The sequence below is a fragment of the Arachis ipaensis genome, chromosome B6 (assembly GCF_059453495.1).
Source record: "Arachis ipaensis isolate K30076 ecotype BB chromosome B6, ASM5945349v1, whole genome shotgun sequence".
In the NCBI taxonomy this organism is placed as follows: domain Eukaryota; kingdom Viridiplantae; phylum Streptophyta; class Magnoliopsida; order Fabales; family Fabaceae; genus Arachis; species Arachis ipaensis.
This window is the reverse complement of record NC_142441.1, coordinates 127,162,714-127,180,173: the sequence shown is the minus strand read 5'-3', so window position 1 is coordinate 127,180,173 and position 17,460 is coordinate 127,162,714. Positions and strand designations below refer to the sequence as shown.

The 17,460-nt window shown below is 35.9% G+C and overlaps 1 protein-coding gene across 1 annotated transcript; it reads right to left on the bottom strand.

The window, feature by feature from the left end:
• Nucleotides 1–11,146: 11,146 nt before the first annotated feature.
• On the bottom strand, nt 11,147–16,688 carry LOC107604945 (protein CLP1 homolog). The gene is made up of 11 exons (XM_021104807.2): nt 15,941–16,688; nt 14,069–14,276; nt 13,910–13,978; nt 13,719–13,814; nt 13,331–13,572; nt 13,072–13,210; nt 12,880–12,936; nt 12,509–12,643; nt 11,774–12,009; nt 11,570–11,614; nt 11,147–11,478 (listed from the first exon to the last, which is right to left on the bottom strand). Exons 2-11 carry the CDS (start codon nt 14,267–14,269, stop codon nt 11,391–11,393), a joined length of 1,308 nt encoding a protein of 435 aa, XP_020960466.1. The 5' UTR covers nt 14,270–14,276; nt 15,941–16,688; the 3' UTR covers nt 11,147–11,390.
• Between the last annotated feature and the right edge of the window lie 772 nt (nt 16,689–17,460).

Here is a 17,460-nt window from a genome sequence, read left to right as displayed (position 1 = left end):
TTGAGAATTTGATGTACTGGGTAATGAGTATTGATTTGTGGTTTATGCATTTAAATTGTGAAATTGGGCCGGAGGCCGTGAATTTTGGGCCGGAGGCCGGAAGAAGGTAAGAAAGGTAAGTGATGTGTGCATTGTATGATGACACAAGTGATTGGATGAATTTCCAGTAATGAATATATGAATGATTGGGTTGGTTATTGAATAATAAGGTTTGAGAAGTTGAAGTGTGGAATTTGATAAATTTGGGTGAAATTATATAGATGAGGTATGTTTGGTTTTGGTTGAGACATATTATGTGGTCATATATGTGATTATGACTATTGATGCCTTGATGGTATGATGATGCATTAGAGATATGTATGTTGTGATATATGCTTGAGGAATGATTAAGGTTTATTTGTGGGTGAAACCACGTGATAGTGAGTATGATATTGATTATGTATAATGATGGTTGATTGGAAATAGTGTTGTTGAAATTTGGCATGAGGAAGAGTGTGTGATATGTAAATGTGTTTGAGTTTGAGAAAGTGTCAATGTGTGAGTTGAGGAGGCTTGATGTTGATTTTAGTATATTTTGATTGATTTCAAAGAAAGGGATGAAATTGGCATGTTTTGGTTGATTTTGAAAAGAGTTGAAAATGGTTTGTTTTGAAAATGGCACCTTGTGGTTTTGTATGAAAATATGGTTTTTGGGCATATTTTGATGGGACATAACCTGGACTACGGACCTCCGTTTTCTGCCAAATCTGTTTAGAAATGAAATTGGATCCGGGATGTCCATGCCGTTCGAAGAACGGGTGAAAAATGATTTAAAATGAGGAAGTTATGACCGTCGGAAGATTGGGGGTTGAATCTGTAAATTTTGCAGCTTTTAACTTAGAAAATTTTTAGCAGAACGACCTTACGCGCGTAGGCGCACTTGGCACGTGCGCGCCGTTCTTCCAGAAAGCACCATCCACGCGTGCGCGTGGTGTGCGCGGGCGCGTCGATGCGCTGCACCATATGCCCAGCTATTTTCCAGAGAGTTGTGCCAGAGTTGTACCAGTTTTGTGCCTAGGCGCAAGAGCACCCACGCGTACGCGTGGTTGACGCTTGCGCGTCGTTTGGATATTTTTCAACCCGCGCGTTCGCGCGTATGACGCTTGCGCGTCGATGAGTTTTTGGCCATCCGCGCATGCGCGTGGAGTGCGCGTACGCGTGGCCCTGTTTTCATGCCAAAGATGGTTTTTGAGTTTTTAAAGCCAAATCTCATACTTCTAAGCCTCCGATCTCATCCCTTATGTATTAAATCATTATGATATGCCTAGCAATGAGATAGGAGCTAGGGGATGTGGTAACTTGCGAGTGAAGCAAGGGAAAAAGTTATGATCAATGATGATCAAAGATGATTATATGAGATATGGAGGGTGACGGTGGGAGTACCGTGTATGCCATGAGCCGAAGGGCTATATTTGTTGATAAATGGCCGGTTCTTGATTGAACCATGGGCCGGATGGCTGAGTTATTGCCGGGTTACGGCAAAGCCATTATTGTTTATGGCTGAGTATAAATGCATATATGATTAATGAATGAATGTGTTACACGGATAACAATGAAAAAGGTTGAAATGTGATCTGTGACCCCGGGTAGTAGGCAGTGGCGTTGTCCACTTGCTCCGGGTATGAGACGGGAAAGGATGTTTATGATAAATGCGTTTAATTATGGAGTTTTGAATACATGTATGTTTTGAGATCCTGGGTAGTAGCAAGGGTTGTGGTTTGTCCCGCTTGCTCCAGGTTAATGTTTGAGATTTGATAACAGTGATGATTGCTTCTAAACTAAACGAATGTATGTTTTGAGATCCTGGGTAGTAGCAAGGGTTGTGGTTCGTCCCACTTGCTCCAGGTCAGAGATTGTGACGCCTGGGTAGTAGCGGCAGTAGTGGTGAATCTACTCGCTCCAGGTTGAGCTTGTAAACACCCGCCTGGGTAGTAGCCGCAGTAGTGGTTATTCCACTGGCTCTGGGTTGAGCGGGTAGTAGCAAGAGGGTTGTAGCTCAAGCCTACTTGCTCCGCAATGGGTGTTTCTGTCCAATGGTTAGCTACCAGGACATGTCGGGTTGGCTATATAACCGACAGATGATATCATCAGCCATAGGGCAGGCATTCATCATTTGCATATGTTTGAATTGTTTGGGTTTGCTATTTGTTTTGGATTTCTACTTCATATATGCCATGTTACCTGACTATATGCTACTTATTCTACTTGTACCATATTTGTGTATTACTTGCCTGTATTGCTTGTGTTTGTACAACTGAGAGGCCCCTCATGTTGGTGTCGGTGGGTGTTGAGGGCTGTTCTTGATGAGATGAATTGATGATGTGATTGCATGATGATGATGATTATTGAATGAGATAACTGGAGCTCCCTGGGTAGACGCAATGATATGGTTTCACTAGCTCCAGGTGAGTGTATGATGTATTGATATAGAATTGCTGAGGCAGAACAACTGGTGATGGTTTTGTTTATAATTCTGAGTCTGATTCGTGGAAGAGTCAGCGAGTTGGGAAACATGTGAAACATGAATTAGATTTAGCACTCCCTTATGACAGTTGCCTATTCATGGATTAGCGAGAATCTAAGATGAATAATTGGTGAAGAAGCTTAGGATGCTTAGTGAGTTTTTATTGCAGTGCATTGTATTTATTTGGCACTTTTACCGTACTGGGAACCCATGGGCCCGGGGTTCTCATTCCGTATATATCTCTTGTTTTTCAGATACAGGTCCAGGTGCTCAGAAGTGAGTTGTGGGTCGTCTGAGAGACGGCGAAGATCTTTATTTCCTCTACTTTGTGCTTTGATTAGAATCTCTCCACCTTTGTTTTGGAAAGATTATATTATGTATTGAACTCTTTGAATTTGCCTATAGAGGCTCTCATGTTTCCTTCGGGAGAGATTAGGATATACTGTTGTCAACTACTTTCATACTGTACCCTAGCTGGCCTAAACTTCGCGGGTCGCGACTAGTGGCTATTTACTTATGTTATATATATCTATCTGTTATCTATCTCTTAATCTCCTCTACGCCTTGTCCGTATAACGTTTTCGGCTTCGCGGTTTATCTTTTGTTGTCGAAACGTGAGTGATACGTCTTTGTGATTTTATTTCTACTCTTTTCAGGCTTCTCGATTAATACTCCTTTCGAAAGTACCTATATTTATTTATTAAAAATCCTCCTGAGAGTCGTACCACCGTAATATCATTGACTTATGACTCGAGCATAAGGATTTGCATATTAGGGTGTTACATGAGTCCCCTGAATTCCTAGAAAGGATTCAAGGTGATATATGTGGACCTATTCATCCACCATGTGGATCTTTTAGATATTTTATGGTCCTGATAGATGCATCTTCGAGATGGTCACATGTGTGCTTATTATCTTCTCGCAACCTGGAGTTTGCGAGATTACTGACTCAAATTATTCGATTAAAAGCACAATTTTCAAAAAATCCAATCAAAGCAATTCGTCTTGATAATGCTGGTGAATTTACTTCCCAAGCTTTTGATGCTTATTGTATGGCTAATGAAATAAGTGTTGAACATCCAGTAGCTTATGTTCACACACAAAATGGGTTAGCAGAATCACTTATTAAACGCCTCTAATTAATTGCTAGACCCTTACTTATGAGAACAAATCTCCCAACCTCAGTTTGGGGCATGCTATTTTACATGCCGCAGCACTTATTCGTTTGAGGCCAACGAGTTACCATCAGTTCTCTCCTATGCAATTAGCATTTGGCCAGCAGCCAAATGTTTCCCATTTAAGAATATTTGGGTGTGCGATATATGTTCCCATTGCACCACCTAATCGCACCAAAATGGGACCCAAAAAAAATTGGGGATATATATTGGATATGATTCTCCCTCTATAGTGAGGTATTTTGAGATACAAACTGGAGATATATTTAAAACCCGGTTTGCGGATTGTCATTTTGATGAATCAAAATTTCCAACATTAGGGGGAGAGAATAAGCTTCATGAAAAGGAACTTAATTGGAATGCATCATCGTTGATGCATTTAGATCCTCGATCAAGGCAATGTGAACTAGAAGTTCACAAGATTATACATTTGCAAAGAATAGCAAATGAATTACCTGATGCATTTTCCGATACAAAGAGGATAATCGAATCTTATATACCAGCGGAAAATGCCCCAATTCGAATTGATGTCCCAGTAGGACAAGTAGCCACTGAAGCAAATTCACGCCAGAAGCGTGGCAGGGCGGAAAATGCCCCAATTCGAATTGATGTCCCAGTAGGACAAGTAGCCACTGAAGCAAATTCACGCCAGAAACGTGGCAGGCCTGTCGGTTCTAAAGAAAAAAATCCTTGAAAAAGAAAAGAGGTAAATACGATTTCTGTTGAAAAAGACATAGTAGAGACACCTGCAGTTGTCCAAAATTCTGATATAATGTTAACGCCAGAAGACGTTCAGGTACCTGAAAATTGTGAAAATGACAAGATCTCGATAAATTATGTCTTTACAGGAGAGAAATGGGACCGAAATAAGACAATTGTCAATGAAATATTTGCATATAATGTGGCATTGAATATCATGCATGAATGTAAGGATCTTGAGTCAAGATCAGTCGAAGAATGTCGACAAAGGAATGATTGGCCAAAATGGAAAGAAGCCATGAAGGCTGAGTTAGACTCACTTGCAAAATGTGAAGTCTTTGGACCTATAGTCCATACACCAGAAGATGTAAAGCCTGTTGGATACAGGTGGGTATTTGTGAGAAAACGAAATATGAAAAATGAAGTTGTGCACTATAAAGCCCAACTTGTGGCACAAGATTTTTTACAAAGGCCCGGTATAGATTATGAAGAAATGTATTCCCCTGTAGTGGATGCGATAACATTGTGTTATTTGGTCAGTTTATCTGCATATCATAAACTGCATATGCATTTAATGGATGTGGTAACAACCTATTTATACGGCTCATTAGATCGGGATATCTATATGAAAGTCCCTGAAGGACTAAAGATATCTAAACCATCCAATGAATATTTGCAAGGGTTATACTCTGTCAAATTGCAAAGACCTTTATATGGTCTAAAGCAATCTGGACGAATGTGGTATAATCGTCTTACTGAATATTTGGCCAAAAACGGATTCAAGAATGATGATATATGTCCGTGTGTTTTCATAAAGAAAACTGCATTTGGATTTATTATAATTGCTGTGTATGTTGATGATTTAAATATCATTGGGACTCCTGAAGAGATTCCAACAATTATAAAAACTCTAAAAGAAGAGTTTGAAATGAAAGATCTTGGAAGGACTAAATTTTGACTCGACCTGCAGATCGAGCATATAAAAAATGGGATCTTTATTCATCAAACAACATACACAGAGAAGATTTTGAAAATATTTTATATGGATAAGTCACATCCATTAAGTACTCCAATGATCGTAAGATCTTTGGATGTGGAAAAGGATCAATTCCGTCCTAAAGAAGAGAATGAAGATATCCTTGGTCCTGAAGTACCATATCTTAGTGCCATTGGAGCGCTAATGTATCTTGCTAATAATACGCGACCTGACATATCATTCGCGGTGAATTTACTAGCAAGATATAGTTCATTTCCAACCAGAAGACATTGGAGTGGAATCAAACAAATTTTTCGATATCTTCATGGAACGGTTGATATGGGATTGTTTTATCCCTATGGATCTAAGTCACAATTAGTTGGCTATGCAGATGCTGGATACTTGTCTGATCCACATAAAGGGAGATCTCAAACAGGATACCTGTTCACATATGGTGGAACGGCTATATCTTGGAGGTCCACGAAACAGACGATTGCTGCAACATCTTCTAATTATGCCGAAATACTATCGATTCATGAAGCAAGTCGCGAGTGTTTTTGGCTCCGGAGTTTGATCCAATATATTCTGTCATCATGTGGACTGATTGATCATAAGATAGCTCTAACTGTCTTGTTTGAAGATAATACAGCATCCATTGCTCAACTTAAAGGTGGATACATCAAATGTGATAGAACAAAGCATATTTCTCCCAAATTCTTCTTCACTCATGATCTTCAAAATCAAGGGACAATTGATGTCCAACAGATCTGTTCAAGTGACAATCTGGCAGATTTATTAACAAAGTCACTCCCAAAATCCTCCTTTGAAAGATTGGTATATGAGATTGGGATGCGCCGATTTTGAGACATCAAATGATGTCGACAAGAGGGGGAGACTGTACTCTTTTTCTCTTGGTCAGGTTTTTTTCCCATTGGGTTTTTCTTGACAAGGTTTTTAATGAGGCAGTCCCCATCACTAAAGGATATTGTACTCTTTTTCCTTCACTAAGGTTTTTTCCCACTGGGTTTTTCTTTAGTAAGGTTTTAACGAGGCAATAATCCTAAATGGTCATCCAAGAGGGAGTGTTGTGACATGGATAGATAAGGATGATGGATGTCTATTTATGAGAAGCACATTTTCTCTATGCAGAAGGAAATAAATTCTTAGAATGAAGAAGTTTGAAACGTAAACTTTATGTGCCTATAAATACATGTACTAAGACAAAGGGAATATACACAGTAATAATAAAATCCTCTCTCTTCCTTTATATTACTAAAAACATCTTTCTCTCTCTTTATTCTCTATGAATAGTTTCTCTCTCTCTCTCTCTTTCTTTTGTTACTAATTATAAATATATGAATAATTTCTATTGAGCTAATTATATTAATATTAGAGTCTTCTATTTACACATCTTATATTTAGTATACCTTTAATTTATTTTACAACAGTACCAACATCTTTTTAGTTCATATACCAGTTTATCTTTATTAGTTTTTAAGGTTTTTTTCTTCACCAGGTACAATGGGTATTCTAACACTAATTATAATTCAATTTTATACATTAATCCAGATTTTGAAGAGGTTAAGGAATTTAGGCCGAGGTTAGCAACACTTATAATTCAAATGGCTATCATGACATCACTTCATCTCAAATTGTTGTTTCATTTTATAACATCGAGGATGACTCGCTTCACCAAAACTTGTACAAATCAATTTGTGATCTTAAGGAAGGGAGATTTCATGAGGAATTTATGTTTTCATGTTATTCATTTATTTTTAATAAACTTTTCCAAATACAAAATGGATTCTATGCTACAATTGGTATTGTGATATATGTTGAAAATGGCAATAAATGGTGGTGTAAGGGTTGCAAAATGTGTATGCACTCATTGAAGGAAGATGAAAATTCACACTACTGCATGTCTTGTGAAATTTATCCTAATACCCATATTCATTTAGTGTGGTTGATTAGGATGATTAATCTATTAATCTATTTCTGCTATCTCATAGATTTTGTGTACATCTTCGTGTATCCAATGACACGGACACTGCTTTTTTCGTAGTATATGACAAGGAATGCACTAGGTTCCTTGGCACATCTACATTTAATCTTAGAGCTGCATAGTTATCTAGGATATATTTTTAATTATAGAATGATATCATAAATAGGACCTTTAATACATATGGTAATGTTTTCTTGGATTATTGTGAAGGGTTGCAGAAAAGATGATGCCACCCGAGGTAAACTCTTTCAAAGGAAAGAAGTTCTTATTCAAAGTATCTATTAGGCTGGAGGATATGAATGCATTCCAATCATGCAAGATTGTTGTGTTGAAGTTAACTGAGGAGAAAAAGTTACTTTCTGCCTTTGCTTCTAAACATAAGATTTATGATGTATGACTCTGCTTCTTGACTATTATCATTTATGTATTTTTTTTTAAGTAATTCATTTTGCATTTTATTTTTTTCAAACACCATTAACAGAAAAACTTGATTATTGAAAACTTTGAGCTTCCTAGCTTCTAGACAAACTCAATTGACAATACTAAGGTATATATTAGGGATTCAACTACTTGAGTATTAGTCTATCACATCAATAAATGAGTTTGCACTAACCCATATTATTAAGAGATTTTTCCTTTTTACAGGAGACAAGCACGCAGTCATGTGAGATAATTACTTTGAATGGAGATTATTCATTTGTCACGCCTCAGAGGTCTTTGATATTGGGTGGGTGGACACGCAAATTGCTAAATGTATTTTTTGAAGTTGCAAACTTCTCAACAAATTCAAGGAAGACTGTTGACGAATCTTCTCCAACAAACCAAGTTGAGAAGAGTGTCCAAATAGTTGCTGCTAAATTGGGCAAGGAGAATGAAGATTAGTAGCGGTTGAAATATTATAATCATCCTTGATACTTTGTCCTTTTTTTTGTTTCAATAATTGATGGATATGCAATTTGTTTTGTGTTCGTTTATTTGTATTTAAAGTCCCATGAGGCCCATAGGTCATTTATATATATAGAGTATGTATTCTTTTTTTCAAAGTATCATTCAATATATTTATCGTCTTTGGTTATTACAAGGATGTAAGAGTATCAGTTGTATATTAGACAAAAGAGGAGAAAAAATGGTTCATTTGTGAAGACTGAATTTGATCATTATATAGAAAAAGATGTTCACCTTTAAGTGCCGACTTTGATATTTTAGCTTGGTGGAAAGTGAATGGAACTAGGTTTTCAATCCTTTAAAGAATTGCATGAAATATAGTTGTCATCCCTTTGTCTACAGTTGCTTCTGAGTCTTCTTTTAGTACAAGTGGTCGGATAATTGCTCCTCATCGTGGTAGTCTTCGTGAAGATATCGTGAAAGTTTTTATGTGTAATCAAAATTGGTTGCATGCAACATATCGTCAAAGAGATTATTTATGGTTTAACTTTTTTCATTTGTTTATGTTAATGCTAAATTTATATATAGATTGATTAATAAATTTATTATTTTTTATTTTTAGATGGAAAAACCTTATTAGTGAATAGTGATGGTATTGTTGCAACAAATGGAATGTTCATAAACTTACGATAGTTTTATTTTTGTGTGTTATTAATTTAAGTAAAGACTTTTATGTAGAATTGAATATTTAACAATTATGTTATTTATGGAATAATTGTATTGTCTAACCTACTGATGGGATTAGATACCCGTAAATTGAAAACAGATAAAGTTAAAGTTAGTATATTCTCAACCCATAAATAAAGTTAAGATTGAGTCAAAACTCTACTCTACCCTATCTATTGTCACCCCTATAATTCAAACATTGAGAAAGACTAAACAATTGTCACCCCTATAATTCAAACATTGAGAAAGACTAAACAGAATACCATGTTTGGAAATATAGAAAATATTATTATTCATTTTGTGTATTACTTTTAATTATTCTTCTTTAAGTAAAATGACAATTAGATCGTCAAAAATTTTGACTTCTAACTAATTAGTCCTTGAAAAAGTGAAATCCTTTTGAAATGAGTTTAATTTGCAGGAAAGTTCTGTGGTGTGGATTGGGAGAAACATCCATACATGTAGATAGTGAGGTGTGTACATCAGATAATAACGCGTGGCTTCCTTCTTCTGACCTGCATGAAGAACTGCAAACACAAAAGACTGCCACTGCAGGTTGATGCAGACGTTGTTGTACTTGGCGCAAGTTTAGTTTAAGAAAATTATTATTAATGTGAGTGATTATAATGTTTGGAAATTGGGCTGAAACTTTTTGGACTTGCTGAGGGTAAATGGGCTTCTTATTTTGTACAAAATGAAATTATACAATCTCCTTTAAATTTCTTTTTATCATTTATGTTAATATGAAAACTGTTTGAATTTTACATTCTTAAATTGATTAAGAAAACAAGAACGTGCGGGACATTGTTTTGAGCTTTTACAAAAAAACCAAAAAAAAAAGAGAATGATGTATCTTAATAATAATAATATAAAATATATATTTATTATTGTTATAATCAAATTATTAATACATAAAACTTATTATGTTTACAATATGATGATAATAATTATGTTTACAATTAGTAAAAATTTATTATCTAATACTTTTAATTATAAGTATAATATTTAAGAAAAAAATTAAATCTTTTTATAAAGAGATAATTATATTTTAATTATTTTATAGATAACAATCGTTAAAAAATTAGAGATAAAAAAAATAACAACCGTTAAAAAATTAAAGATAAAAAAAATAAAAATTTTGACTAAAGAACCGTTAAAAAGATTTAATAACAAACTTATTAAAGAAGACCAAATCTTTTCATTAATATTTATAAGAAGGAGAATTAAATCTTTTTATAAAAAGATAAATATATCCTTAATTATTTTTTCACTTATTTTTCATAATCCTTATATTAATAATTTTCATTAACTATTTATTTTTATGTTAATTTATTTTCATAATCTTTACATTTTTATTTTAACTTATTTCCATGACTTTTTATTTTTATTTGTTTTCATAATATTCATTTTTTTATTTTTATTTGTATTCTTATTTACTTATTCATGTTAATTAAAATTACTAAAATAAAAAAAATTATTTATATAACGATAATGAAATTAGATAATAAAATAATTAAAGATATAATTATTTCTTTATAAAAAAATTTAATTTTTTTCTTAAATATTATACTTATAATTAAAAGTATTAGATAATAAATTTTTACTATTTGTAAACATAATTATTATCATCGTATTGTAAACATAATAAGTTTTATGTATTAATAATTTGACTATAGCAATAATAAATATATATTTTATATTATTATTATTAATATACATCATTCTCTTTTTTTTTTTGGTTTTTTGTTTTCTTAATCCATTTAAGAATGTAAAATTCAAACAGTTTTTATATTAGAACATAAATGATAAAAAAAAATTTAATAGAAATTGTATAATGTCATTTTGTACAAAACAAGAAGCCCATTTACCCTAAGCAAGTTCAAAAAGTTTCAGCCTAATTTCCAAACATTATAATTACTCACATTAATAATAATTTTTTTAAACTAAACTTGCGCCAAGTACGACAACGTCTGCATCAACCTGCAATGGCAGCCTTTTGTGTTCTGCAATGGTAGCCTTTTGTGTTTGTAATTCTCCATGCAAGTCAGAAGAAGGAAGCCACGCGTTATTGGTTAATGTACACACCTCACTATCTATATGTGTAGATATTTTTCCCAATCCACACCACAGAACTTCCCTAATTTGCATGCTTCTTTTTCACCATTAATGCAATGGTCAATGATTTTCTTAACCACTTCAATCCACCATCGCTTTGATAAATCAAAATAATCTCAAGACAAAGTTTGTTCCTAAGCACTCCCCAAAATAATCGTAAATTACATCTAATAATCTCAAGACAAAGTTTGTTCCTAAGCACTCCCCAAAATAGTCGTAGATTACATCTAATAATTTCACGGATCAAGATATCAAAAAAAAAATATCAACAGCACTACATATTTTCCTATAACAAAACTGTTAATTAGGTCATGTCTCAAGCCATGTCAAGGATCCCAGTATCAAAAACTTGCTTGGAAGATCTCCAGCGGATGGTGCAAGGTAAGTTATCTTCTTTCTGCAATGTACATATCATGTTAGAAATACAGACATTCTTCATAACAAGTGTAATGCGGTGAAATGGATAAAGAAAATCTAAAGATACAAACCTCTGAATGTCAACATCTGTTACGTAGATAAAGCCAGCAACGTTGCTGCACCAAAGAGAAAATGGTTAAAAAAGTCTGCTACTGTGACACCACAATTGGATCAACAACCACGATTATTGGGTTCTTAAAAAGATTATAAAAGGTTACTAAGACACCAATGATTACTTATCAAAACCTAACCATCCAAAATATATTTTTGTTTACCTTGAAATGATCTCTTCGGGTTCCTTGGCAAATGAGACTGCAAGGACCATGTGGAGCAAATCACGGTTTATATTCACAGGAACAACTCTTGTTGGGTCAGCAACAGGTTCTGCTCCGATTGGTAAGGCTGAGCGAGGAGCCTGTGGCCCACCACCAATCCGATAGACGCACAAGTCACTAAAATTAGCAATATTAGAATGTGGAGAGAGATCATTAAGAAGGCCATAGAAGTACTCCTGCATCAAAATCAGATAGGCAACAATATACATTAGAATTCCCAAAAGAGTTGTTCCAGGATGATTCACTAATTACCCCAAGTCCCTAATTCAGCAGTTTTGAGAGCATGCAGTCCCTAATTCCCCAATCACTCAAAGTATTGTTTCACTTGCATAAGTTATACAGGAATGCACAAGCCATTATTTAGTATCACTATGAAACCAGTTTTTGTTACTCAATTTTGAACATCCTTTGTCCAATTTATTCTCAGCACAAAAATAGCCAATAAATTCGATCCTCTCATTGATGTTTGGCTATATTTGCAGTAAAGGATGGATTTGGGCTACAAGAATAACAATACCCCCTTACACTAACAACTAAATATTAATTAGTTCAGCATAATAGGTGCCAACAAAGAACAGACAATATTCAAATAGTTTAAACTGAAATGCTCTCAAACAGAAAAAATTATAAAAGGAAAAGAGCAACATATGTTTAATGCAAGCAGAAGTATCATACTCTTATCCTAAAACTTCTGGCCTTCTGGCGGACCTTCACATTCCTGGATACAACTCCACCAGATCTTTGAAGTTTCACAACATCAACTTTGGGCTCTCCCTTCAGGACATCTCTGAGCATGCTGTACAGTTTTTCCTATATGAAATCAAATGAAAAGCCTGAATGAGACACCAATCCATCCCAGAAGAAATCTATTAGTGAAAGAAATGTAAATGTGTGAACCCACACCCATCTCCTGTGTATAAGCAGGTACAATATTTGAGAATCAATTATTATTTTGGGGACAATCATCAAAAGAACTGGCTATCACCGCACAGCTTATTCAGAAGGCACTATGATGCCTATTGGATAAAGATAAGGTAGGTTTCTACCTGACCCAAAACTAAGACAACATTGGCCTTAAGTGTACGAATTGCATGCAATAGCAACTGCAAGAAAAACCCAAAAACAAATGAGAAAGAGAGACAATTACAATTTAGATCTTTTTAATCAGAACTAGAAGTGTATTCTATATTTGAAAGGCATCCAATTTAACAATAACATCAAGTTCGAAGGTTAATTACATCATAGCCTACTCCCTCTATCCACCCCATGGTATTTATCACCATGCCCGAAGCACGAGATTCGGCATTTCCAGCAAATTGTCTCTCTAGCATCCCCCCAAGTTCCTTGACTAGCACTTTATACAATTCTACATTGTTACTGTCAAAACCAAATAGCGTGAATTGCAATTGGATTCTCATGTCCTTCATGTGTATCAACAACTTCCATTCTCTTAAATGTTCAATTAAACAGAGGATATAAAAGTACAGCAGAAATTACCTTGGAGTTGTATGGCCAAAAAAGTAAACAAGAGGCATCTCAAGAGTAATTCCTTCAACAGGGTCAATGGGCATTTCAATTGGAGTAGCAGCAAGGCATCCAGGAATCGTTATAGATCCCTGTCCAATATCCAAGTCAACGAAGGTAGGCTTTGAACCCTGCTTAGCCGCCCAGCTAAGAAGCATCCTCGACAAGGTACTCTTTCCGGAGTCAGTAGGTCCTACAACAATCACTCTAGGCCCCTGGACAACCAAACCAGTTAATGCAATTCACACTCACATACACTAACAAACAAACAAAGCTTTTTGATGACTCTTTAGAATTCGTTCAGCATGATTTATACATAAAAATAAAACCTTTAGCATGAAAATGGATGACAAAGTCACACCTGAGAAGATTCAGAATCACCAGAGGATGAAGCTTTAGCACGAGTTCTTCTGGCTTCTAATATTGCATGCACATTAACATAGCTAACCATTGGTGTCTACAATCATACAATCAAACTCAAAGAATGACATTTTCCCTAAACAATTCAACCAAATCAAAGATTATAGTAGTAAAGCAGGTTTATCACTTTACCTCATCAGCAGTATAATCAGTTTCAGTAGTACCTTCCATTTCAATGGTAGCACCATACCAAGTAAAAACCTAAATGAAAAGTCAAAGACAAGTAAGAGCAATAACAATAACAATAACAACGATGAATATGGAAGAATAGCAGAATATGAATTTGCATACAGCGAATTTGAGTCGGGGAGGGAAGTTGAGCCAAATTTCGGGTGCAAGCTCAGTGCCGAAAATCTCGGCATTTCCATTGAGAAGGCGAAGGCAAAGAGGAGCATCGTTTCCAACCTCAATCCGGAGCTCGCTTTCTTTCTCCAATTCCACCTGCTGTTTCACCCCTGAGCTCGATGCACCGCCACTGTGCGCCATTGCCATCGATACGCTATCACAAGTTAGTTGAAAAAGAAAACAAAGGTCAAAAGTTATGTAAAAAGAAGGGAAAAGTTAGTAAAAGAAATAGAAGAAAAATCAAAAGTTAGGTGCATAGTCACAAGTTCCTTAATTCCCAAAAATTTTCAAAAATGTCAAAACAAGTAAGTTTCTATTCACTTTTCAAAAGTTCAAGATGCCAAAACAAGTGATGCACATGTATGTGTATAGCACATAATCAAGTAAATATCAATCACAAGTAAATTGGCATAATTTTAAGCAATTTGGTGTTGGCAAAGTTAAAACCTTGATGAACAAGGTAAACAAGGAAAATTCAAACACCAAATTCCAATGAGGCATGAAAGTCACAAGTTGAAACAAGAGTTGAAAACCTCATGATCTATGTGACTTAATGTAAGTTAGGCATGAATAGAATGAATCAAATCAGCCACATAGATTAAAAACCTTCAAACTTGTGAGTTTATGCAAATGAGGCTCCAATTTTCAAAAGAATTTCAAGTTTATGGTCAGTTTGAAACTCAATTAAGGCATATTCAATGCTCAATACACAATTTAAAACAAGCAAAGAAGTTAAAGAATTGATCAAAACTTGTAAGGAAGCTCTTGAGGAAATTTCCAAAACCATTTAGCAAACAAGATTCTTTTTGACACAGAAATTCGTCAAATAGAATCTTGTTGCACCCAAGTAAAATAATATCATTTAACGAAACAGGTTTAGGAAAAATCCGGCAGCATTTCAGCAGTAAATTGGCCTATTTCCCCAAACTCAAACAATCAAATCAAATTTCATATGAATGCTTTAACCATTAAATTCACAAAATTCATGTATGTTTTCAAAGGAAATCAGAAAGTGAGCCAAAATACAGCAAGAACCAAAATACAGCACCAAAAGAATGAACCATTCAACAAGCAGGCAATCTGAATTCAAACAGTCAAGTGCAAAATTGGAAGAAGACTTCAGCAGCAATTCAGTCAAGCCAGTTCAAACCAAATGAAATTCAAACTTAAGAAGCATAATAGCACGATTAATTATCTATGAACTTATACTAATTCTACTCCAAAGCAACCTAACAGCAGCAAAGTTTTAGCAAAAACAACTTTAACGCAATGAAGTAACAAGTATCCAAATGATCAAAACAATTCCAGACAATTAAACATGCAACAATCACACATTATCCCGTCAATTTCAGCCTCAAAAGTCATCAAAACTGGCAGTAAATCAGCGAATCTCTACACAATCAAGAAAATTTTCAACCAAACTCAACAGCAAATTTCCAGCAATTCAGCCCCAAACAGTAATTCATAAATATAGTTAACGATTTCCAAATAATTCCAGCAACAGTAATTCAACACTCCCAGCAGCAATATCTCAGAAGTTCAACAGAAAATCAGTCAAACAACTAACCAAATGAACTCAACAGCAATTTAACCATCAATTCAATCAGAAAAATCAAATCAGAATCAGATTTCACATCATAAATGAGCAACCCGAACAGCAATATTCATCAGCAAACAGAATTTTTCCAACACTTGCAGCTAAAATCAAAATCCAATAAACTAAACTAACCTATCCTAACAACCTAGAATCCACAAAACAGAAATCAGAATCTAACTAAGTAAATCAGATAAGAAAACAAAGAGAAGTTAAACTAAAACCTGTTTGAAGAACAGAAAAGAAAAACGCAAAAACAGGGGAAGCAGGGGTTGTGCAGCAGCAGAGGTGGAGGGATGGAGCAACAGGGGGGTTCGGAAGCAGAGGGATGCCGGCCCAGAGGTGGCGGCTTCAACAGTGGGGCAGGCAGAAGCGGCAGCGGTCAGGACGCAGCTCAATGGAAACAGGGGCTTGCCCTGTTCTGAGTGTCCCAGGCAGTGAAGAGAAACAGGGGGGAGAGGCTTGTGTGGGGCGATGGTTGTACGATGGCAGGCGCTGCTACAGGCGTGAAGGGGGGTCGCGGTAGCTCGGCCTCTGGTTCGGCGAGGAGGGTGCGGCGATGGTGGAATCGCGGAGGTGAGGCGAGGGGAAGAAGAAGAAAGAGAGAAGGAGAAAGCTGCGGTTGCAGAGCGGATGGAGGAGACGACGGTGGTCCGCGACGTGGATTCAGGGACTGTTGGTGACGGAGATGCTGGAGGCGGCAAGAGAGCTAGGGTTCGGTGAAGGTGGCCCGCGAAGGTGGTCGGCTGCTGCGCGAGAAGGAGACGAAGAAAAGGGTGGTGGTGGCAAAGCTAGGGTTCGGATAGGGGTGGAGATAATCAGAGGAGAGGGGAAGGGGTGCGGCGACTGCTGGTGCGGTGGTTCGAGACAGTGATCGATGCTAATGATGGACGTTGGGTGAAGCTTATTGATGGCAAAGGGTAGGGGCGGATTTTTACTCTATCCGACCCCGCCCGACAAAAAATCTGCATTAAATCCGTCCCGTTTTACTCGTGGATAGTAAAATGTTAAATCCTAACCCGTTTTTGCGGGTATCCGTCTTGTTCCTACCTGTTCCTATAATTATTAAATCCAACAAATAAAATAAAATTTTAAAAATTATATAACCATTATTTATATACATAACATAAATTAAAGTAAAAATTTATATATGATATAATATTATTAATCATTTTACTAATTACTTTATATATGTTACATATATTATATATTAAAAAAAATATATTTATATATATATTATATATACTGGGGCGGGTAGAGGCGGGTTTAACCCGACCCCGTCCTGTCCCGTCCAAGAACCCGTCTCGTTAAAATCCATCCCGGTACGGGGGCGGGTAATTACTTGCCCCGTGCGGGTAGAGACGAGGTGGATACCCGCAAATTACGAATTTGGGTAGTGTTGCCACCACTAACTGTGAGCAGAGAGTCTGTATGAGAGTGTGTGTACGCACAGAATGATTTTTTTTTTAAACAGGATTTAACTCAACATTCTAATATACATATAAACTAGAAATTAATAAAAAAAATAAATGACCATTTGTACTCATGAAAGATGAAAATGCTGACATATGTACCCACACTAAATCGAAACTAAACTTGTACCCACGTAAGATGTCCTCCGTGTGACAAAAGTACCCTAAGTGGCACACTGGCACTGCAACTCTCCAAAAACAAGGTACTTTTGTCATACGGAGGGCATCTTGCATGGGTACAAGTTTAGTTTCCATCTATTATGAGTACATAT

Excerpts from the sequence above, each read along its gene's own strand:
- LOC107604945 (XM_021104807.2), bottom strand. The coding sequence starts at position 14,269 with ATGGCAATGGCGCACAGTGGCGGTGCATCGAGCTCAGGGGTGAAACAG. Across the intron at positions 13,573-13,718 it reads GTGATTCTGAATCTTCTCAG|GGGCCTAGAGTGATTGTTGT; the intron begins GTGTGACTTTGT and ends TTGGTTGTCCAG. Across the intron at positions 12,937-13,071 it reads TAGAGGGAGTAGGCTATGAT|TTGCTATTGCATGCAATTCG; the intron begins GTAATTAACCTT and ends TTTTTCTTGCAG.